This window comes from Anomaloglossus baeobatrachus, chromosome 3 (genome assembly GCF_048569485.1).
Source record: "Anomaloglossus baeobatrachus isolate aAnoBae1 chromosome 3, aAnoBae1.hap1, whole genome shotgun sequence".
Lineage (NCBI taxonomy): Eukaryota > Metazoa > Chordata > Amphibia > Anura > Aromobatidae > Anomaloglossus > Anomaloglossus baeobatrachus.
Window position 1 is genome coordinate 356,914,460 of NC_134355.1, and position 21,105 is coordinate 356,935,564.

Genomic DNA, 21,105 nt, shown 5'->3' on the forward strand with positions numbered 1-21,105 from the left:
TCTCTTCCCATAACTAATGACTGACTGGAAGTCAGAAGTTACGCCACAAACTCTCAATACAACTGAGAGCCAGAATGTGGCTCTCGTAGAGTGTATTGATTTGTGATCTCTGGCTCCATGAAACACTGGAGATGCTGGCAGGCCACAAATAGCAAGAGACTGACTGGAATGACATTGGAAAAAGATGAAGACTGTGACAGGTGAGTTTAAGACTGGGCCAGGGAACTTGCATTAAAAAAAAAACACTGGAGTGGTGCTTTAAAGGAATTGTTCAACATCATAAATGGTTAAAATTGCAAAGTTCTCATAAAAACAAGCCACTTTGTATTGTACCTCTTATTAAAAAATCATCTCTGTTCTGAAGAACAAGGGATTTTTTCATTCTGTTATGTGCTAATTATTGCTACGGTTAACAGTCTCCTCTGCAGTCTGTCTGTGGTGGCCAGTCTACTAGGCAAGGAGCCCAGTGCTTACTAGCTCTTTGCTTTAAAGCTTGAAGGCACTGCCCTGATCTTTTGATCCAGCCAACTACAGTGCCCCTGCGCCCCTTCAGCATTGCAGATGAAAAGCTACATCCGCTTACAGCAACGAACTGCATATAGTTCAGATGCTCAGCTCAACAATGTCACTCTGAAGTGCACCACTTTTCCCCCAACAAGTAGGAAGCCTGGAGGCAAAGGAGCAGTGTGCTCCTGAAGCACTTGATGTTTAGACAATCTTGTTAAATATGTGGCCTGTTTTGTGCACCATATTTTCTGATGACGTTTAGCCATTTATTCCAAAGATATTCATACATGATCTCCAATGTGTTTAAAGATAGATGTCATACATTTTTATTATTGTACCACTAATATATATCCATCTAAAATTCTTTCGAAACTTTCGACTGCCAGACCATCATTGTTGTTGGAGTACGTTGTTTGAGCTCTAATGATTGATGGATACCAGCTTTTATCCTGGAGCTTGTATTCTTCTCTATTCTAGTGTACTAAGAACACGATAGTTAAGTGTATGGTAGTTTTTGTCATAGTACTTTGTAATGGATACATTTCTAAATATTCCTATAAAATCAAATTTTGGTCAAAAGGTATATCAAGTTTTTTTAAAAAAAAAGGGTTAGATGGTGGGCAGACTTCAAGGTCAGATTGTGAGAAAACGAATTTTAGTCAGCCCATATGTATAGACAGAGTAAGTAGACATTGATATTACTTACAGCCACCCTATATAGCAGGCGGTATTATTATAGGTTTCACTATTAGGTACATGTATGGTGATTAAATGAAGTTGTTCCCAGATAATTGGCAGACTCCAATAAATGTAATACTCCAAATGGCCATAAAATGTTTGTTTCTGTTGTATTGTTGTGCTATTTTCATGTATAATAAATATTTGGTCTGTCAATGTATCACAAGAGATTAATCTGAAAGCCTGCGATTTTTGGCTTAATTAGAATTCATTTGCTTAATTGTCAGTATAATCCCATCAATTCCTGTTTGCGCTAACTCCAACAATGCTGTCTTCTGCTGTTTGCACTTTAATTTACATTTCGATTATAGTTTATGAGTATAATAAGGCCTTGTTTGAATATTCATTAGTATCTGCATTTTATTGTACTTTATGAAAAAGGTGCTTTATTTTAGTTTAATGAAATAATTAAAGTCACACTGTGAGAGACTGATCAAATGTAGAGTTTTATGTGATGGATGATAGCAAACGTGCTTATTTTTATCATCTTGCTTTCTCTAGCACCATCTCAAGTAAGTGGGGTAATGAAGGACAGAGTGTTGCAGCGCGCTGTCGATCTATCCTGGCAGGAACCCGAACATCCCAACGGAGTCATCACCGAATATGAAATCAAGTATTATGAGAAAGTAAGAGCTGTTAACACAGGAAATTGCTAATGTTCATAATTTGCAATAAAACCATAATAAACAAAATCAGTTTTAGTAAATGTCTTCTACATGTTATACATTGCTTTTGTGTTTCTGTTTTGGCTTATGTCTCCTAATCGGATATTCAAATATGTTTTGAATCAAGGGCTCTGCTTTTAATCTAGCCACTTCCCTGTGCACAGAAAATGTATTTACCCATTCCTTTCTTAAATAGATATTCTGGGCTAATATTAATAAAACTTAATCATTCTATAATCAACATATTTACAAGTTTCTCATATACCTCTCATTTTGATTTTTTTTTTCAACATCTTCCTTTTCTTTTTGTGAGTGGAAAATGTCTAATGTTGTTCTTGTCCAAATAACACTTTGATGCAATAAATCATAGCTTGCATCTCTTTCAGTCAAACAAGGGATGCCTCTGCAAATAGGAAATAATGCTGCCAGTCCTCACAAGGAAGCACAAATATTAAAAATGTTCCAAAAATTGTTACAAATGTTACATACAAAGTATGGTAGAAAGCTCCATAGCTTTAAAGGGGTTGTTGACTACTCAGACAACGTCTTCTCATTCCCTGTGTTTGACCCCATTAGTCTAATGCTCAGTTACTCAGCCCAATCCTACATGTTTTAGCGTGAGGCCTTATGCGGGCGTCACACGATACAATCTATCGTGCGATCGCACGAGCGATCGTACCCGCCCCCGTCGTTTGTGCGTCACGGGCAATTAGTTGCCCGTGGCGCACAAAGTCATTAAACCGCCGTCACATGTACTTACCAGCTTAGCGACGTCGCTGTGGGCGGCGAACATCCACTTCTTGAAGGGGGTGGGACGTTCGGCTTCACAGCGACGTCACCCAGCCACCGGCCAATAGAAGCAGAGGGGCGGAGATGAGCGGGACGTAAACATCCCGCCCACTTCCTTCCGCATAGCCGGCGGGAGCCACGGATGCAGGTAAGCTGTGTTCATCGTTCCCGGGGTGTCACACGTAGAGATGTGTGCTGCCCCAGGTACGATGAACAAGTGGCGCAAAGAAAAATAAACAACTTTTTAAAAATGAGCGACGTGTCAACAATACACGATTTGTTACCGATTTGCAGAGTCGCTCGGAGGTGTCACAAGAAACGACATCGCAAACTATGCCGGATGTGCTTTACGAAAATAGTGACCCCAACGACATGTCCCGCGATAGATCGTCTCGTGTGACGCCCGCATTAGACTTGGATTGATGAGAATGGGTTGTTCAAGTAGTGGACAACCCCTTTAATAAAAAAAGTAAATATTAATAATAAAAAAAGTTTTCAGTCTGGTTAAATTAAAAAATATATTCAGGCATTTCCCTCTTATTGTGAGAGTAACAAATCCAGAAATAAAAAACACTTTTTGGCTCTGTCTACAGTGCCATAGAGGTCTACTCCCTGCTTTCAGCAAACCTTAAGCTAAATATACAGTTCAATATTATATAGTTACTTTCCTACTAAAGGTTCCTATTTCTTCTATAGAGTTTATTACTTTTAAAGAGTAAGTCATCTTTTATATAATAATTAAATTCCAAGCAGATAATTGGTAGTCCTAAAAGCCCCCTATTTCTGACAGTGAGGAAAATCAGAGAATGGAACAGGCTACCATGGGAGGTGGTGAGCTCTCCATCAATGGAAATCTTTAAGCGGAAACTGGAAAAATATATAGCTGGAATCAGTTAGGATAACTTGCACTTACAGAGGGTTGGACCTGATGGGCCTTGGTCCCTTCCAAATCTACAATTCTACGATCACTCAAAAGACCTATTCGAAGTGTGCCATTCAGGAAGCACACAAGCTCCTACCTGAAGTCTCGCAAACACAGCAGAGTACGGATACAGTAGCAAGCCTTTAATGTTCTATTGCATCTGTACTCCACTTTGTATGCATACTTAATTAGAGACTCTGTGCTCCAAGTTCTGAAGCTGTGCACTTCTAAGGGGTGTTTTGAGCACTAATACAAGTCTCAGTACCGGACTCACCCTTATCTGCTAAAATTTAAATTAAATTTAAAAAAATAATAACACATAATTTTACTTACTCTCTAAGAATATAAAGGAGCCCATATACTTTGGATACAAAAATGGCATTAACAAAAAAAGTATATTGGCCGATCTAGACTGTGATTTTCTTTGGGGGCCATCAACTAAAGATTGCTCACTCAGCTAACAAATGATCATTCGCCAACCTGTTTTCATATAATGTGTATGTAGGGCTTAAAGAAATAGTGGATCAACTTCAAGTTGCCTGTTCACATAGTGTAACTGCATCTGATTTTTTTCCCTCATACACCTTAAAGAAATATTAGCAGATATTACAATCTAATTTCTATAGCCCCAGCAAACTACTTAAAGGCACAAGAATTAGGCATGTTGGATGTCAACATGCCCAATCATTTGTATTTCTATGATATAAGCAGCACCTTGTCTTCATACCCATATGGAATATGTGCTTTCTACCAAAGCAAATGTGTGCGGCTGACTTATGGTTCTCCTTACTTTGTCTATAGGCTTTTTCATGGAGATAGGATCAATCATTAGTAGAGTTGATCAAGTCCCTAACTATTTGTACTCGCTATACTCATAACGAGTACTATCTACTACTCGTGTATTCATTCCGAATAGCGTGTGCAATTCAAGTCAATGGGGAAAAACTCGCAAAGTAACGAGTAACCCGAATGTCATACTATTCGTGCGAGTAGCGAATAGTGCAGAATTCGGGTTAGTCGTTACATTGTGAGTATTTCCCATTGACTTGCATTGCACATGCTATTCAGAATGAACATGCGAGGATTAGACAGTACTCGTTATGAGTATAGCGAGTACAAATAGATAGGTACTTGCTCAACTCTAATCATTCGGTATTATGTTGATATTAGTTCATAAAGGTTTATAATTACTAAGGGGAAGTTTTCAGGGAGATTACAAATATGGCTTTATGAATACTCTCACATGGATAAGTTCTAAAGCTATATGCAAACTGTAATAATTTTGACATGCTCATTTTATATGCATGAGACTTGCTTGGCTCATGATGAATATCTCAAATGTGGTTTTCTAAACCAGCAGCAGCATAGTAATGTCTGTTTCTTTCTATCATAGTTGTATGCTTATGCCGTCAAGCTAGATACAGTTAATGTGATGTACTAGTACAGTTGCTGCCCTGAGAGATAGGAGCCTTGAAATGATCATACATTTTACCTTTGATATAGTCCAGCTACTTCCAGGAATAGTAAATACTTCTTGTCATCCACAGCTTTTAGCAAAGCAGGGGCCAAAAACATATTTTTGAACTTCTGCCATTTGGACAGCCCTGCCCCAAACAAATAACTGAATATACAGTATAAACTTTCCCTCTCCATACTATTGCGGTGTTTGCTCATTCCGAAAGCTATGCATTATCATTAGCTGTTGTGCTTTTTATATCAGGGTAGATATTATCAGTGCAGCAAGCAGTAGAAGAGACTACGCTACTCTATATTTCAACACTGCATCGTCTGTAGTCTCCTTAGTTTGTAATTAGCAGTGGCTTAATTTTAACATTTAATGATGTACTCGGGCATAAAAGCTATTACTATAGTGCTATCCCAAGCTCTCCTTATTAGGCGTATCTCTGTATTAATCTCCTTTCTCTAACTTACCTGTCTTGTTCCATCCATTTCTTCTTATCTATTCTATTTACTTTAAATTAAATCTCATCCTACCTAGTCTCTTCAACCACTCTGATTAATGGAATATCCCCGTGTTCTGTTAAGCCTGATCCCATCTTATTTATCCTCTAGAAATCAGTTCTCGAACACAAACTTCTCAGAATACTTCTTCTCCTACCTCATAAGCCATATAATTTGTTCCAAGGCCTGGCTTCAGTCCCAGCATGCTGCCTGCCATCTAGTGAAATCTGTTAAGATAGAGCTACTCATTACATGTTCTTGTAGAACCCTCTGGTTTCTTTGGCACCCGCTGTGTCCATCACAATGAAATTCATCACAATTACCTCAATATCACAACCCTGTTTCCTCCTTGAGTCATTTTTACTCAAGCCTCTTCATTTTTCACAATCATTCCTCCTTCACCCTCAAAGCCTCTAGAAACCATCAATCCATTGTTGTTGTTTCCAAAATAAAGAAAAACTGCATTGGACACGGCTTCTCTAAGTGATGTCTTGCTGGGAATTCAATAGAAAATTAAAATAAATCAAAGGCAAAGAAACATTGTCCAATGTCACTGATCACATCTCAGGTGATGGAATATCACTGCTTATAGGACTTTCCAATTAACCAAATTAGGTTCTTAGGAAAGATAGAAACTATTTCTTTGGACTCAAACCTACATCTCATTGCCGGACTGTCATCCCATCTGTTACATCTCAACCCTAATCAGCAAATGCACTTTTGGTGCCATGAAGGACTTGCCTGATTTAGTTATTGCTGCACATTGCAGTTGTCAGATGTTTTTTAGCTGTATTTCAAGCACATTAACAATATACTTTGTTTTATCTTTTTTTGTAGGATCAGAAGGAACGCACATATTCTACACTGAAAACCAAATTAACATCTGTTTCAGTCAATAATCTTCGACCTGGAACAGTTTACGTGTTTCAGATTCGAGCTTTCACTGCCGCCGGTTATGGAATGTACAGTCCTAGGCTCGATGTTACTACCTTGGAGGAAGCTACTGGTAAAGTTTTTACTATTCTCTAAGCAAAAATCTACTTTGATTCATTACAATTGCTAATGAATAGCTGAATATATTCTAGTATGTGAATATCAAAAGCCTTTCTTCAGCGCTCTATTGGGAGACCCAGACGATTGGGGTATAGCTACTGCCCTCTGGAGGCCACACAAAGCACTACATTAAAAGTGCAAGGCCCCTCCCCCTCTGGCTATACCCCCCCCGTGGTATCACGGGTTCTCCAGTTTTAGCTTTGTGTGCGAAGGAGGTCAGACATTCCATGCATAGCTCCACAGATTTTAGTCAGCAGTAGCTGCTGACTATTTCGGATGGAAGAAAAGAGGACACATATAGTGTCCCCAGCATGCTCCCTTCTCACCCCTGGATGGTGTTGTAAGGTTGAGGTACCTATTGCTGGTACAGGGCTGGAGCCTGACATGCTGTTTTCCTTCCACATCCCCTGGTAGGGCTCTGTGGAAGTGGGATCCTGCCGGCCTCTCAGCTCTGACGCCGGGCTCCATCCACAGACCCATTAGAACCTGATGGAGACGGAGCAGGAGTACGATCAGGGACAGGCCCTGCATCATACAGGTACTCTGTGTCCCCGGCAGGCACAGACACACTCCGGGCTGGCTGGGTGTTGTAGTGCGCCGGGGACCGCAACGTTGGAGCTAGTGTCCCTACAGATTACTGGGGGATCGTTTGTGTATGGGAACGCAGCGCCGACCCCCTCTGGACCGGGCGGCGCTGCTGTGACTTGTGGTGCGCCGGGGATCCGCCGTCCGCGCTTTTACGGCGGCGGCGGTTATAAATTGAGTCCCCGGCTTTTTGGGCCTAGGACGCCGGCAGCTCCGATTCGTTCCCGCCCCCACCCTGTCATTCAGGGTAGGGGAGAGACGCTGTTCGCTAGCAGCGACGAGGGCTGGAGCCTGATTTACATGCTCCAGCCCTCACACTAGGCACAGAGGGAAGCAGGCTTCCCGCTCTTAGCCAGGAACGCCCAGGGCCCGCCCCCCTTCTCTCTCAGGATGCCGGCAGCCATTACATGCAGTCTGGCTGGAGGAAGGACGCAAGGCTCTGGGAGACCTGGACTAGGGGCTATCTGGCGACCACACACCCGCTTTTTAAGCGGGCGGTAAGCGTTTTTTCTGTGCTGGTCCCTCTAGTGCCTCACGGTGTATTGGTGTACTGTGTAGGATATAGAGATATTGTATTTCTTGCACTGTAAGGTCGCTTCTGGCTGCATCTCCCAGATCACTCTGTGGAAGCAACAACATGCCATCCTCAAAACGCAAAGCTGCCAAGGCTAGGGCTGTGTATACTGCGTGTGCTGCATGCGGGGCTAATCTACCAGCAGGCTCCGATGACCCCCATTGTGTGCAATGCTCCGACCCGGTGCTGCTTCGCCAGCCGGTGTCAGGAGGGAGAGTGACCCAGGCTGAGACGCCTGTAAGTCCTGCCCCGGTGACAGGGACAGACTTTGCAGTTTTTGCTGATAATATGTCTGTCTCTATGGCAAAAATCCTTGAAACCTTGCAATCTATGCATGGGGCTCAGTCTTTGGGCACGGCGAGGCCTCTGTCCTCAGGTCCCCCTCACTTGGAATTAATCCAGCCCACAGGGGAGTCCCCGGCTTCACAGGCCGAGGATTATGAGTCAGATGATAGCCCCAGCCACCCTAAGCGAGCTCGCTGGGAAAGACCCTCGACGTCATCACACTGCTCAGGGTCTCAGCGCAATCAGTCTCCCTGTGATGTGTCTGATGAGAGTGATCAGGAATCCATTCCTGGAACCCCTCTCAACCTGGATACCCCTGATGGGGATGCCATGGTAAACGACCTTATCTCAGCCATCAATAGGCTGTTGGATATTTCTCCCCCAGCCCCTTCAGCAGAAGAGGCGGCTGCGGAGCAGGAGAAGTTTCGTTTCCTTTATCCCAAGCGTAAATTGAGTGCTTTGTTGGATCACGCTGACTTCAGAGAATCAATCCAGAAGCACGACGCTCACCCAGAAAGGCGTTTCTCTAAACGATCTAAAGATACGCGTTTCCCTTTCCCCCCTGAGGTGGTCAAGCGCTGGACACAGTGTCCAAAGGTAGACCCCCCGATTTCCAAACTCGCAGCTAGGTCCATAGTTGCAGTGGAGGATGGCGCTTCACTTAAAGATGCCAATGACAGACAGATGGACCTTTGGTTAAAATCTGTCTATGAAGCTATCGGCGCGTCGTTTGCTCCGGCATTCGCAGCCGTATGGGCACTCCAGGCTATTTCAGCTGGCTTAGCAAAAGTGGATGCTATCATACATCCAGCAGTGCCGCAAGTGGCGCACCTTACCACGCAGATGTCGGCGTTTGCGTCTTACGCTATCAATGCGGTCCTAGAATCTACCAGTCGCACCTCAATGGCGTCCGCCAATTCGGTAGTTTTGCGCAGAGCCTTGTGGTTAAAGGACTGGAAAGCAGATGCTGGTTCCAAAAAAATGTTTAACCAGTTTGCCTTTATCTAGAGATAGACTGTTTGGCGAGCCATTGGCTGATATCATTAAGCAGTCTAAGGGTAAAGACTCTCCTCTTTACCACAACCCAGAACAACCAAACCTCAGCAGAAAAAGTGGCAGCAGAGGTTTCAGTCCTTTCGAGGTTCGGGCAAGACACCATTTACCTCGTACAAAGGGACTCAGAGGACGCAAAGAAACTCAGATTCGTGGCGGGCTCACACGCGCCCCAAGAAAGCAAATGGAGGTACCGCTTCCAAAGCGGCTACCTCATGACTTCCAGCCCCCTCCCTCCGCATCGCCGGTCGGGGGCAGGCTCTCCCGCTTTTCCGGCATTTGGATGTCACAGGTCAAAGACCGGTGGGTGACGGACATTTTGTCTCGCGGGTACAGAATCGAGTTCAATTCTCGTCCTCCAGCTCGGTTCTTCAGAACCTCCCCACATCCAGACCGAGCAGATGCTCTGCTGCAGGCGGTGGGCTCCCTAAGAGCGGAAGGAGTGGTGATCCCAGTCCCTCCTCAGGAACAAGGGCAAGGGTTTTACTCCAATCTCTTTGTGGTTCCAAAAAAGGACGGCTCGTTCCGTCCTGTTCTGGACCTAAAACGGCTCAACAAACATGTGCACGCCAGGAAGTTCCGGATGGAAACCCTGCGTTCTGTCATTGCCTCAATGTCCAGAGGAGACTTCCTTGCCTCAATAGACATCAAAGATGCTTATCTCCACGTGCCAATTGCTACAGAACATCAACGTTTTCTACGTTTTGTGATAGGAGACGACCATTTTCAGTTCGTAGCTCTGCCATTTGGTCTGGCGACAGCCCCACGGGTCTTCACCAAGGTCATGGCGGCGGTGGTAGCAGTCTTGCACTCTCAGGGACACTCGGTGATCCCTTACCTAGACGATTTATTGGTCAAAGCTCCCTCTCAAGAGGCATGTCAGCACAGCCTGAATGCTACGCTGGAGACCCTACAGTCTTTCGGGTGGATCATCAACTTTCCAAAGTCGATCCTATCACCGACTCAATCACTAACGTATCTTGGCATGGAGTTTCATACTCTAGCAGCGATAGTGAAGCTTCCGCTGAACAAGCAGCGGTCCCTACAGACAGGGGTGCAATCTCTTCTGCAGGGCCAGTTGCATCCCTTGCGGCGCCTCATGCATTTCCTAGGGAAGATGGTGGCAGCCATGGAAGCAGTTCCCTTTGCGCAGTTTCATCTGCGCCCACTTCAATGGGACATTCTCCGCCAATGGGACGGGAAGTCAACGTCCCTGGACAGGAAAGTCTCGCTTTCCCAGATGGCCAAGGACTCCCTACAATGGTGGCTCCTTCACACCTCATTGTCTCAGGGAAGATCCTTCCTGCCCCCATCCTGGGCAGTAGTCACGACAGATGCGAGTCTGTCAGGGTGGGGAGCAGTGTTTCTCCACCACAGGGCTCAGGGGACGTGGACTCCGCAGGAGTCCATCCTTCAGATCAATGTTCTGGAGATCAGAGCAGTGTATCTTGCTCTACTGGCCTTCCAACAGTGGCTGGAAGGAAAGCAGATCCGAATCCAATCGGACAACTCCACAGCGGTGGCATACATCAACCACCAAGGAGGGACGCGCAGTCGGCAAGCCTTCCAAGAAGTCCGGCGCATTCTAATGTGGGTGGAGGACAGAGCATCCACCATATCCGCGGTTCACATCCCAGGCGTAGAAAACTGGGAAGCAGACTTCCTCAGTCGCCAGGGCATGGACGCAGGGGAATGGTCCCTTCACCCGGACGTGTTTCAGGAAATCTGTCGCCGCTGGGGAGTGCCGGACGTCGACCTAATGGCATCCCGGCACAACAACAAGGTCCCGGCATTCATGGCGAGGTCGCGCGATCAAAGAGCTCTGGCGGCAGACGCCTTGGTTCAAGATTGGTCGCAGTTTCAGCTCCCATACGTGTTTCCGCCTCTGGCGCTCTTGCCCAGAGTGCTACGCAAGATCAGATCCGAGTGCAGCCGCATCATACTCGTCGCTCCAGACTGGCCGAGGAGGTCGTGGTATCCGGATCTGTGGCATCTCACGATCGGTCGACCGTGGTCACTGCCAGACCGACCAGACTTACTGTCCCAAGGGCCGTTTTTCCATCAGAATTCTGCGGTCCTGAACCTGACTGTGTGGCCATTGAGTCCTGGATCCTAGCATCTGCAGGATTATCTCAAGGAGTCGTTGCCACAATGAGACAAGCTAGAAAGTCGAATTCGGCTAAGATCTACCACAGAACGTGGAAGATTTTCTTATCCTGGTGCTCTGCTCAGGGAGTGTCTCCCTGGCCATTTGCATTGCCCAAGTTTCTTTCCTTCCTGCAATCGGGGTTAGAAAAGGGCTTGTCGCTCAGCTCCCTTAAAGGGCAAGTTTCGGCACTATCCGTGTTTTTTCAGAAGCGTCTAGCACGTCTTTCTAAGGTGCGCACGTTCCTGCAGGGGGTCTGTCATATTGTGCCCCCGTACAAGCGGCCGTTAGATCCATGGGATCTGAACAGGGTACTAGTTGCTCTCCAGAAGCCGCCCTTCGAGCCTCTGAAGGAAGTTTCCTTTTCTCGGCTGTCACAGAAAGTGGCGTTTCTTGTTGCGATCACATCGCTTCGGCGAGTGTCTGAGCTGGCAGCTCTGTCATCCAAGGCTCCTTTCCTGGTGTTCCACCAGGACAAGGTAGTGCTGCGCCCTATTCCGGAGTTTCTCCCTAAGGTCGTATCCTCTTTTCATCTTAATCAGGATATATCCTTGCCTTCTTTTTGTCCTCATCCGGTTCACCGGTATGAAAAGGACTTACGTTTGCTAGATCTGGTGAGAGCACTCAGAATCTACATTTCCCGCACGGCGCCCATGCGCCGTGCCGATGCACTTTTTGTCCTTGTCGCTGGTCCGCGCAAGGGATTGCAGGCTTCTAAAGCCACCCTGGCTCGATGGATCAAAGAACCAATTCTAGAGGCCTACCGTTCTGCGGGGCTTCCGGTTCCTTCAGGGCTAAAAGCCCACTCAACCAGAGCCGTGGGTGCGTCCTGGGCATTACGTCACCAGGCTTCGGCTCAACAGGTGTGCCAGGCAGCTACCTGGTCCAGTCTGCACACTTTCACCAAGCATTATCAGGTGCATACCTATGCTTCGGCGGATGCCAGCTTAGGTAGAAGAGTCCTGCAGGCGGCAGTGACACCCCCGTAGGGGAGGGCTGTTTTGCAGCTCTAACATGAGGTATTTCTTTACCCACCCAGGGACAGCTTTTGGACGTCCCAATCGTCTGGGTCTCCCAATAGAGCGCTGAAGAAGAAGGGAATTTTGTTACTTACCGTAAATTCCTTTTCTTCTAGCTCTTATTGGGAGACCCAGCACCCGCCCTGTTGTCCTTCGGGATGTTTTTTTGTTGTTTGCGGGTACACATGTTGTTCATGTTGAACGGTTTTTCAGTTCTCCGATGTTATTCGGAGTTAATTTGTTTAAACCAGTTATTGGCTTCCTCCTTCTTGCTTTGGCACTAAAACTGGAGAACCCGTGATACCACGGGGGGGGGTATAGCCAGAGGGGGAGGGGCCTTGCACTTTTAATGTAGTGCTTTGTGTGGCCTCCAGAGGGCAGTAGCTATACCCCAATCGTCTGGGTCTCCCAATAAGAGCTAGAAGAAAAGGAATTTACGGTAAGTAACAAAATTCCCTTCTTCATGTCAATCCAGTGCAATATCAAGATAGTTCAGAGCCATTGTGTTATATAGTTTGCAGTATGAAAGCATTACGGATTATATATTTGTGTCTTTTATACTAGTTTGTTCTTTGATTATATTGTATGTCTTCTCACAGCAACTGCCGTATCCAGTGAGCAGAACCCTGTCATTATAATTGCTGTTGTCGCAGTGGCAGGCACTATTATTTTGGTCTTCATGGTCTTTGGTTTTATCATCGGAAGAAGGTAATAATTGTGTATATTTTGGGAAACAAAATGTGGGACTCAATTGAGGACCAGTGAGAAATATGCTTATTTTGAGCATCATTTTGAGCATACATGTCTTTTATGTGTGCTCATTTGGCCAGAAGTGTGGCGATTGCTTTAATACTCAGTGACAGCAATGCTGAACTAGTGTAAATTAGAAGAATTTTGAATGCCGTTATCAATGCTGCTCGAGGCATTCCAAGGAAGAGACTGTGAGACCCCCTTCTATATTCTGTTAAAGGGATCCTTGTCATAAGATGTGGGCAGACAATCTAGAATCCATTACAGGAATCCATGTCTGTCTGTCCATATTTTCTGTTACGACATGCTAAGGTGTGAACAGCTGTCTGTGTACCATTAGTTCTAAGGCAGTGTTCACCAACTCAAGTCCTCAAGAACCACCAACAGATCATTAGGATTCACTTGGTGTTATCCAGGTGATAATTCCATCATCTGTGCTGTACAAAGGAAATCCTGAAAACATGATCTGTTGCAGGCTCTTCAGAACTAGAGATGAGGAACACTGGTCTACAGCAAATGTAGTGCAATATAGATCTATGCCACTGGTCTACGGCAAATATACCGCAATGTAGATCTGTGCCACTGGTCTACGCTAAATGTACTGCAATATAGATCTGTGCCACTGGTCTACGGTAAGTTTATCACAATATTGATTTGTGCCACTGGTCTACAGCAAATGTACTGCAAAATAGATCTGTGCCACTGCTCTACAGCAAATGTACCACAATATAGATCTGTGCCACTGGTCTACAGCAAATGTACCACAGTATAGATCTGTGTCACTGGTCTACGGTAGATGTACCACAATATAGATCTGTGCCACTGGTCTATGGTAAATGTACCACAATATAGATCTGTGCCACTGGGCTACGGTAAATATACCACAATATAGATTTGTGCCACTGGTCTATGGTAAATGTACCACAATATAGATCTGTGCCACTGGTCTACGGTAAATGTACTACAATATAGATCTGTGCCACTGGTCTACAGTAAATGTACCACAATACAGATCTGTGCCACTGGTCTACGGTAAATGTACCACAATATAGATCTGTGCCACTGGTCTACAACAAATGTACCACTATAGAGATCTGTGCCAATTCTATAAAGTTTAAAAAAATAAATGCTCCATGACAATAAAAAAGTTAAATTAAAAGTACAAAGAATAAATGCTCATTGTTACAATATATTATGATGTATAATACATACTTATAAAATGTAGAGATACTTGGTATTGTGTCATCTGATCATAATTTATAGCATCATTTATCGTGATTTTTGTATGCCATAAAAAGATGGATAAAAACTGCTGTAAATTTTTTATATATATATATATATTTGCCACATCCAGTCTCAGTGAACAGCTTCTGTCATTTTTTTTTTTTGTTTAATATATATAAGGGGGTTGTCCCATCTTTTGATGGTAATTTAATTTATGACATATTCATAAGATATGTCATACGTGTCTTATAGATGCAGGTCCTTCCAATTTTCTGAGCTTTCATAGGAATGAATGGAGAGTTTTGTATACACGCTGACACTAGTGATGAGAGAGCAATACCATGCTCGGGTGCTCGGTACTCGAAACAAGCAGGCTGGACGCTTGGACGGGCTTGAGTAGAGTACCGAGTATAATGGAAGGCAATGGGAAATTCGAGAATTTTTCTAGACGATCTTCAGGAAAAATGCTTGAGTTTCCCATTGACTTCCACTGTCCAACCTGCTCGTTTCGAGTACTGAGCACCCGAGCTTGGTAGTGCTTTCTCATCACTGGCTGATGCCTCTCTACTCCTAAGAGCACGTGCCAAGGACTCGTTTTCAAGACAATGGGACTTGTATCTATCAGACATTTATGGCTTATCCTTTGAATGCAACTTTAATGTTCCAGATTACCCCCTTAACTCTATAAAAAATGTTTTATATTTTTATTGTTTTTGCAATACTTACTGGATTTTTACCTGAGCATTTTTTTTCAGGAAATGTAACTTAAAGGTGACATATATGTGAGAGGTTTTCCTGTCCACAAATATAAAACCATGGGTTTAGTATAGGTTCTGGCCAATCACATTCACTGTTGCTCACGATTGCCTTTTATATCACAGATATGGATTTCTCAAAAAATAATCGTTCCAATCGCTTGAAGAATGATAGTTTGTGTTGGTGCTTCTAGCTAGATATCAATTTATGCATTTTAATTGTTTTTTCAAAAACTAGCAATAAACTTTCATGTTCTACTATAACAATAAGAGTGTAATTCAAAAACAACGTGGCTAGATTTCCTGTTCTTGCTTTACAAAAAAAAAATACATGGCCACGAGAATCCCATATCGTTTCATATGTCTGTACTTTACCACAGTATAAGAAAATGTATATAAAATTGTTTTGTTTTTTTTTCTAATTGTATATTTCACAGGCATTGTGGCTATAGCAAGGCTGACCAAGAAGGAGATGAAGAGCTATACTTCCATTGTAAGTGTTTCCTATATTTTGGAAAACCTTAACCAGCTATAATAGTAATGATGATGATGTTGAATTTGAGTAAACATAGGATGTCATACACATTAGATGGCTGTTTAACCAGCCACCATTTTGTCCAGCTTTCACATACATAGGAGCACTTGTTCGGCCGAGTTCTTCTGTGTTCTTAATGAATGTGCCATCCCTGGCCATGGCTTATCTCAAGGAGACAATCCGATCTGCAGTCCGAAATGAGACATTCTAAATAGATATTTTCCCTGACAATCAGTTGTCCCATTCACAAATCTGTTGATATCTGCAGTTTCAGCTGATATTTGTCTGTGTATGAGAGGCCTAAAGTAATACTGTCACCAGGTTTTTGCTCCATGTCTGATAGCAGCAGGAGGTAGGGCCAGAGATCCTGATTCCAATGATTTGTCACTTACTGGGTGCTGCGGTTTTTATTTAAGACAATTATATCTAGTGCAATTCTCTGAATGCGCTGAGCTCTGTATACCCCCATTTGCACCGCAGATTGGCAGCTTTCTGTGTACACTGTGTATAGGCAGATAGCTGCCAATGAGTGATAGACGAGTAATTGTGTAAGGAGGTGGATGGGCTGTCATTTTCTGTCTGTAGATAGCAATCATATTGATGTAACGGGAAATTTACTGCTTTTCTGTATAATGTATCCTGTAATAATTATGTATATCAGTGATGTAGGAATGTACTGTATAATGTAATATAGTAATATATAAGATGTAGCAGTGTTGATAATGTAATGTATGTTTATTAGGCTAAGGTGTAAATCATAGCAGTGTTGGTAAGGTATTATAATGTTTGCATAGAACTGAGTGAAAGTTCAAGTCTGTTCAGCAACAGACTGCAGGGTCAGAGACAGTTAAGGCTGCTTTCACACATCAGTTTTTTTTGCATCAGACACAATCCGGCTCAAAAATCTATGCAACGGATGCGGCGAAAAAAGCAGATCCGTTGCATAAGTCTTTCCATGCGGTCGTCCGTTTTTTGACAGATCCGGTTTGATACTGAGCATGCGCAGTTCAAAAAACCGCATCCGGCCGCCAGATGCGTTTTTTGTTGCAGGACGCCGCATCCGGCGTTCATAGGCTTGCATTGTAAATCGCACCTGATCCGGCGCGATGCGGTTTACAGAAAAAGCTACAAGCAACGTTCCATCCTGCAGCCGCATTGGCTAAATATGCCGCATCCGGCAAAAAACGGACGCAACGCAAGGCCATGCGGCACAATCCGGCGCTAATGCAAGTCTATGAGGAAAAAACGCATCCGGCAGCAAAAAAAAACGGATGCGATTTTTCTGAACATCATCGGATTGTGCCTGATTGCAAAAAACTGATGTGTGAAAGAAGCTTAAAGGCCCAGTCACACTAAACAACTTACCAGCGATCCCAACAACGATCCAGCCTGATAGGGATCGCTGGTAAGTTGCTAGGAGGTTGCTGGTGAGATGTCACACTGCGACGCTCCAGCGATCCCACCAGCAACCTGACCTGGCAGGGATCGCTGGAGCGTGGCTACACGAGTTGCTGGTGAGCTTACCAGCAACCAGTGACCAGCCCCCTGCCAGCAGCGCCGCATGGAAGCAATGCTACGCTTGGTAACTAAGGTAAATATCGGGTAACTAACCCAGCGCACCAGCGCTGGCTGGTGCGCTGGTGCGCTGTTAGATATAACAACTAAATGTGCAGGCACCAGCACACCGCTTAGCGCTAGCTCCCTGCTCTCCTAGCTACAGTACACATGGGGTTAATTACCCGATGTGTACTGCAGCTACATGTGCACAGAGCAGGAGACGGCACTGGCAGCCTGAGAGCGGCAAACGCTGGTAACGAAGGTAAATATCGGGTAACCAAGGTAAGGGCTTCTTGGTTACCCGATGTTTACTGTGGTTACCAGAGTCCGCAGAAGCCGGCTCCTGCTGCCTGCACATTTAGTTGTTGCTCTGTCGCTGTCACACACAGCGATGTGTGCTTCACAGCGGGAGAGCAACAACTAAAAATTGGCCCAGGACATTCAGCAACAACCAACGACCTCACAGCAGGGGCCGGGTTGTTGCTGGATGTCACACACAACAACATCGCTAGCAACATCGCTGCTACGTCACAAAAGTTGTTCGTTAGCAGCGATGTTGCTAGCGATGTTGTTTAGTGTGACTGGGCCTTAACAGTTGTGATTAGCCCACAGTGGGAGGGGCTAGAGTGCAGAGAAAGAGACTTTTTCCAGTTAGTGTGTAGTGGAGACCTTTAGAAAGCAGACAAGTCTATGGGTATGTGTGTTCTGTGCGAGGCAGTAAGTCCAACCAGTAACCTCATTGGCGACTGAGATTCAGCACACAGGCAAGTGGCTATCTGCTAGAGAGAGATTTGTTAGGGACGTGAGTCCATTGTTGACCAGACATGGGGGGACCTTAGAGAGGAAAAGGATGTGCCCAGCTATGGACATGTCAAAATAGATAGCGGCTCTAGGAGCGACCCATGTCAGGGATCACAGCCAGTGCAGTCGTCTGGGTGTAGGGTTCAGAACGTAATATATTGACCCATGTGGCCCTGTACCGGAAAGATGGAGGTTCACTTTATCTGTTCAGCTTGTATACTGTACACAAGTAGTACCATCACCTGTAACTGTGATGAATGTATCTCTGTATGATGATTTCTTTTTTTCCCTGAAGAAGGAGATGGTCTGTTGTCTCTGAAACGCGTAGGAATGCTGTAAATAAAAGAGAAATATTATATCATTTCCAACCCAGTGGTTTTTAAGCGCGGCATATACCCGTTTTTCTTTTGTCCACCATTATATTTGTATGATAGGGAAGTATCCTTGAAGTATAATGCCTAATTCCCTGGGTACTTGAGTTTATATTCAAGTAAAGAGAACTTTGCTTTTACCCACTTTTTTGACTGCCTTGTCCTGAGGATAAAGGGGTCGGATGCCGGACAGACTATGGCAGGCCTGAAAGTGAACGTGTCCACTCTAACAACAACATCTCACACACCCTGGAACTCCTTCTTTCTGTGTCCCAGGGCAAAGAAATCTAGTCCCTCGCCCATGGCTACTGCTCTGTGGCACGATACAATTGGGTTACATGGCAGCAGATTTCCTAGTATTCTACTGGTAATATCCTGCTGACAAAACTGTTAATTTCTAAAACCTACACTAAATAGCCTAGTGAGTAACCTGTTGCTGGAATCAGGGTTTCTGTGCTATGTTGCTCTTAGATTAGGTAGCAAAAACCTGGTGACAAATTCCCTTTAAGACTTTTTGAGGTCAAGGTCAGCCATTCTATCACAGGTGAACCTAACTTCTCTTTGTGACATTCACGCTTTTCTGAAGTTCTCTCTTGAGATTCAGTAATTTGAAGGTCAGAGTGGAAGTTGCTCTTTGCCCTTTGCTATTTTTCACATCCTCTTGTCAATCATCAAACCTATAGGGTGAAAGTGAAGCTACTTATGCAGAGCTTGTCATATGTATAGAATTCTTTTGTTTTATTCCAGTTGTGGCTGGATCTTATAAATCTGCTAAACGTCAGGAAAAATAGACTCATCACAACCTGCAATGTGTAAATTGTAGATTTGCAGAATATGCAAATGGCACTGTAACTATTGACATACAGCAGAATTGCTTGACTTTGGCCTAGTTCATTATTTCAGTTCCAACATGGTTTGCTGTTTTGATTCACAATTGAGAAACATCCCAGCAAGTTGAAGCAATTATAAATAAGAGCACAGACAATGGATGTGAGCATCAATCTTCGCAGACAAAATGAGGACATGGAAATTAGATGAAGAACGCAATTCATTTTATATGTATGACAGAAATTAGAAACTGCTGATACAGTAGGCTACCAGCACCATGCTCATTTTTAATGGTGTTTAGATCACTTTAATAATCTCTTTTTTTTATACTATAAAAAGAATGCAAGTTTTTTTAACAGCGGTTTAATTAGTGGAAATAACCAGTAAAGTGCTTTATTATGAAATAAAACTTGTACTAGACTGCATTGTTACAATTCAGTTCAATAAAGTGATCTATTCAAAAGCTTCTCATATACATGCGCATTTGCAGCAAATTTCACCCTATGCTTTGTAAAAATCTACAACATAAATTGAAAGATTTTTCCACTTCTAGGACAACCCCTTCTGATTCTACATGTTTCACTAGTTAAAATTAAAAAGTCTATACTCCTCTCCTATGGCAATGCCATTCCAACAGTGCCAGGACTTTCACTCCCAGCGCTTATGTGACGTTACGCGAGCTCCGAGTCCAATCAGTGTCTGCTTCTGTCTCCCCACCTTCGGATGCCAGAGCAATCAACAGAAAGTGAGTTACAGCCTCATTACTCAGTTCATGTTGATTAACTTGTTTGTCCAAAGGCGGGAGACAGAATCCAGCACTGATTGGACGCATAGCTCACATGACATCACAACGGCACACAAGCCCCGACACTGCTGGAACGGCATGGGAGGTGAGTATTGACTTTTTTACTTTACCTTGGAAAAACGTGAAATCAGAAGGGCTTGTTCTAGTAGTGGCAACCTTTTTAAAGAAATGAAATCTGTACTTCAGGTCAATTTATGCCAATATTTTATGTTGTACAGCCTGCACTGAAATGCACTGTGAGTATTCCTCCAGAAAATTCTTAGCATATCTGCTCCATGTTAACATACCCTATGGGAAAAGTCAAACATCTGTATAACTCAGATGAGATTCATAACGCAATGTTCGGACTGGCCGGTGGCTCTCCTGACCTAAGCATGACAACATATATTTCTATGCAGCTGTCTTCCTACGGCCAGTCCCGACTATTTTGTTGCGATCTTCAAGTGTATTATACGGATGTGTGACTCTTCCCTAAATAAGATGTCATCAGAACCTTTTTTTCAGCTGAATGTCTCGAGACAGGTTTTAAAATCCTGTGTGATATCGCTGTCTATATATTTCCGCTGCTGCAGCCAGCCATGTAATCCATGGATTGCTGAGGGAAGCAGAAACGAGAGAGTGGAATTTCACTAGCATTTCTCTTCTGTGGCTCGTAAGAAGGGGCACCCCCCTCACTGTGTGTAGTCCCCCTGCGTCCTTCTTCACAATCCCTTTAATTTGTATGTCTGGCTTGCCTACATATTATTTCAAAAGAGAGACAAAGGAGATAAGCGTCTGCCATAGTCTACTCTTGGGAACTAGTATGGACAGGTAAATATCCACGTTGTCCGATCCCTTATTCTCCTGACAGCAGATGTCGTGGACTTCTCTGGCAGACATTTAGTCTGCCATCAGATATCTAATGTGTATGGACAGTCCAGGATAACATTATTGTTCTCAGATTACATCTACACTTTTCTATCGTGCAGTCTTTAATTTGATAGATCTATATTATCCAGCCTTGTCTTTCTATAATATCATTTCTTTGAACATGCAATGTTTTTGCGTTTGCGAGAAGCACAGCTCTGAGCAAAATATTCTTGGAAAAGGCTACATTTTCTTTTCTTTGCTGAACTCGTTTGTCAGCATGCATTGTAGGGAAAGCGTGTGATTAATTTAATCTGACTGCATCAGCAGCAACA

At 43.9% G+C, this 21,105-nt stretch overlaps 1 protein-coding gene across 4 annotated transcripts in view; it reads left to right on the plus strand.

Moving 5' to 3' along the window:
- The window catches only part of EPHA7 (EPH receptor A7), a 307,010-nt gene that overhangs the window by 207,744 nt on the left and 78,161 nt on the right, over positions 1 to 21,105 (plus strand). For all 4 annotated transcript variants that reach the window (XM_075340120.1, XM_075340121.1, XM_075340118.1 and 1 more), the window contains exons 6-9: positions 1,747 to 1,871; positions 6,421 to 6,589; positions 12,898 to 13,006; positions 15,465 to 15,520. In XM_075340120.1, the coding sequence (XP_075196235.1) occupies positions 1,747 to 1,871; positions 6,421 to 6,589; positions 12,898 to 13,006; positions 15,465 to 15,520 (459 nt within the window). The remainder of the gene's footprint in view (positions 1 to 1,746; positions 1,872 to 6,420; positions 6,590 to 12,897; positions 13,007 to 15,464; positions 15,521 to 21,105) is intronic.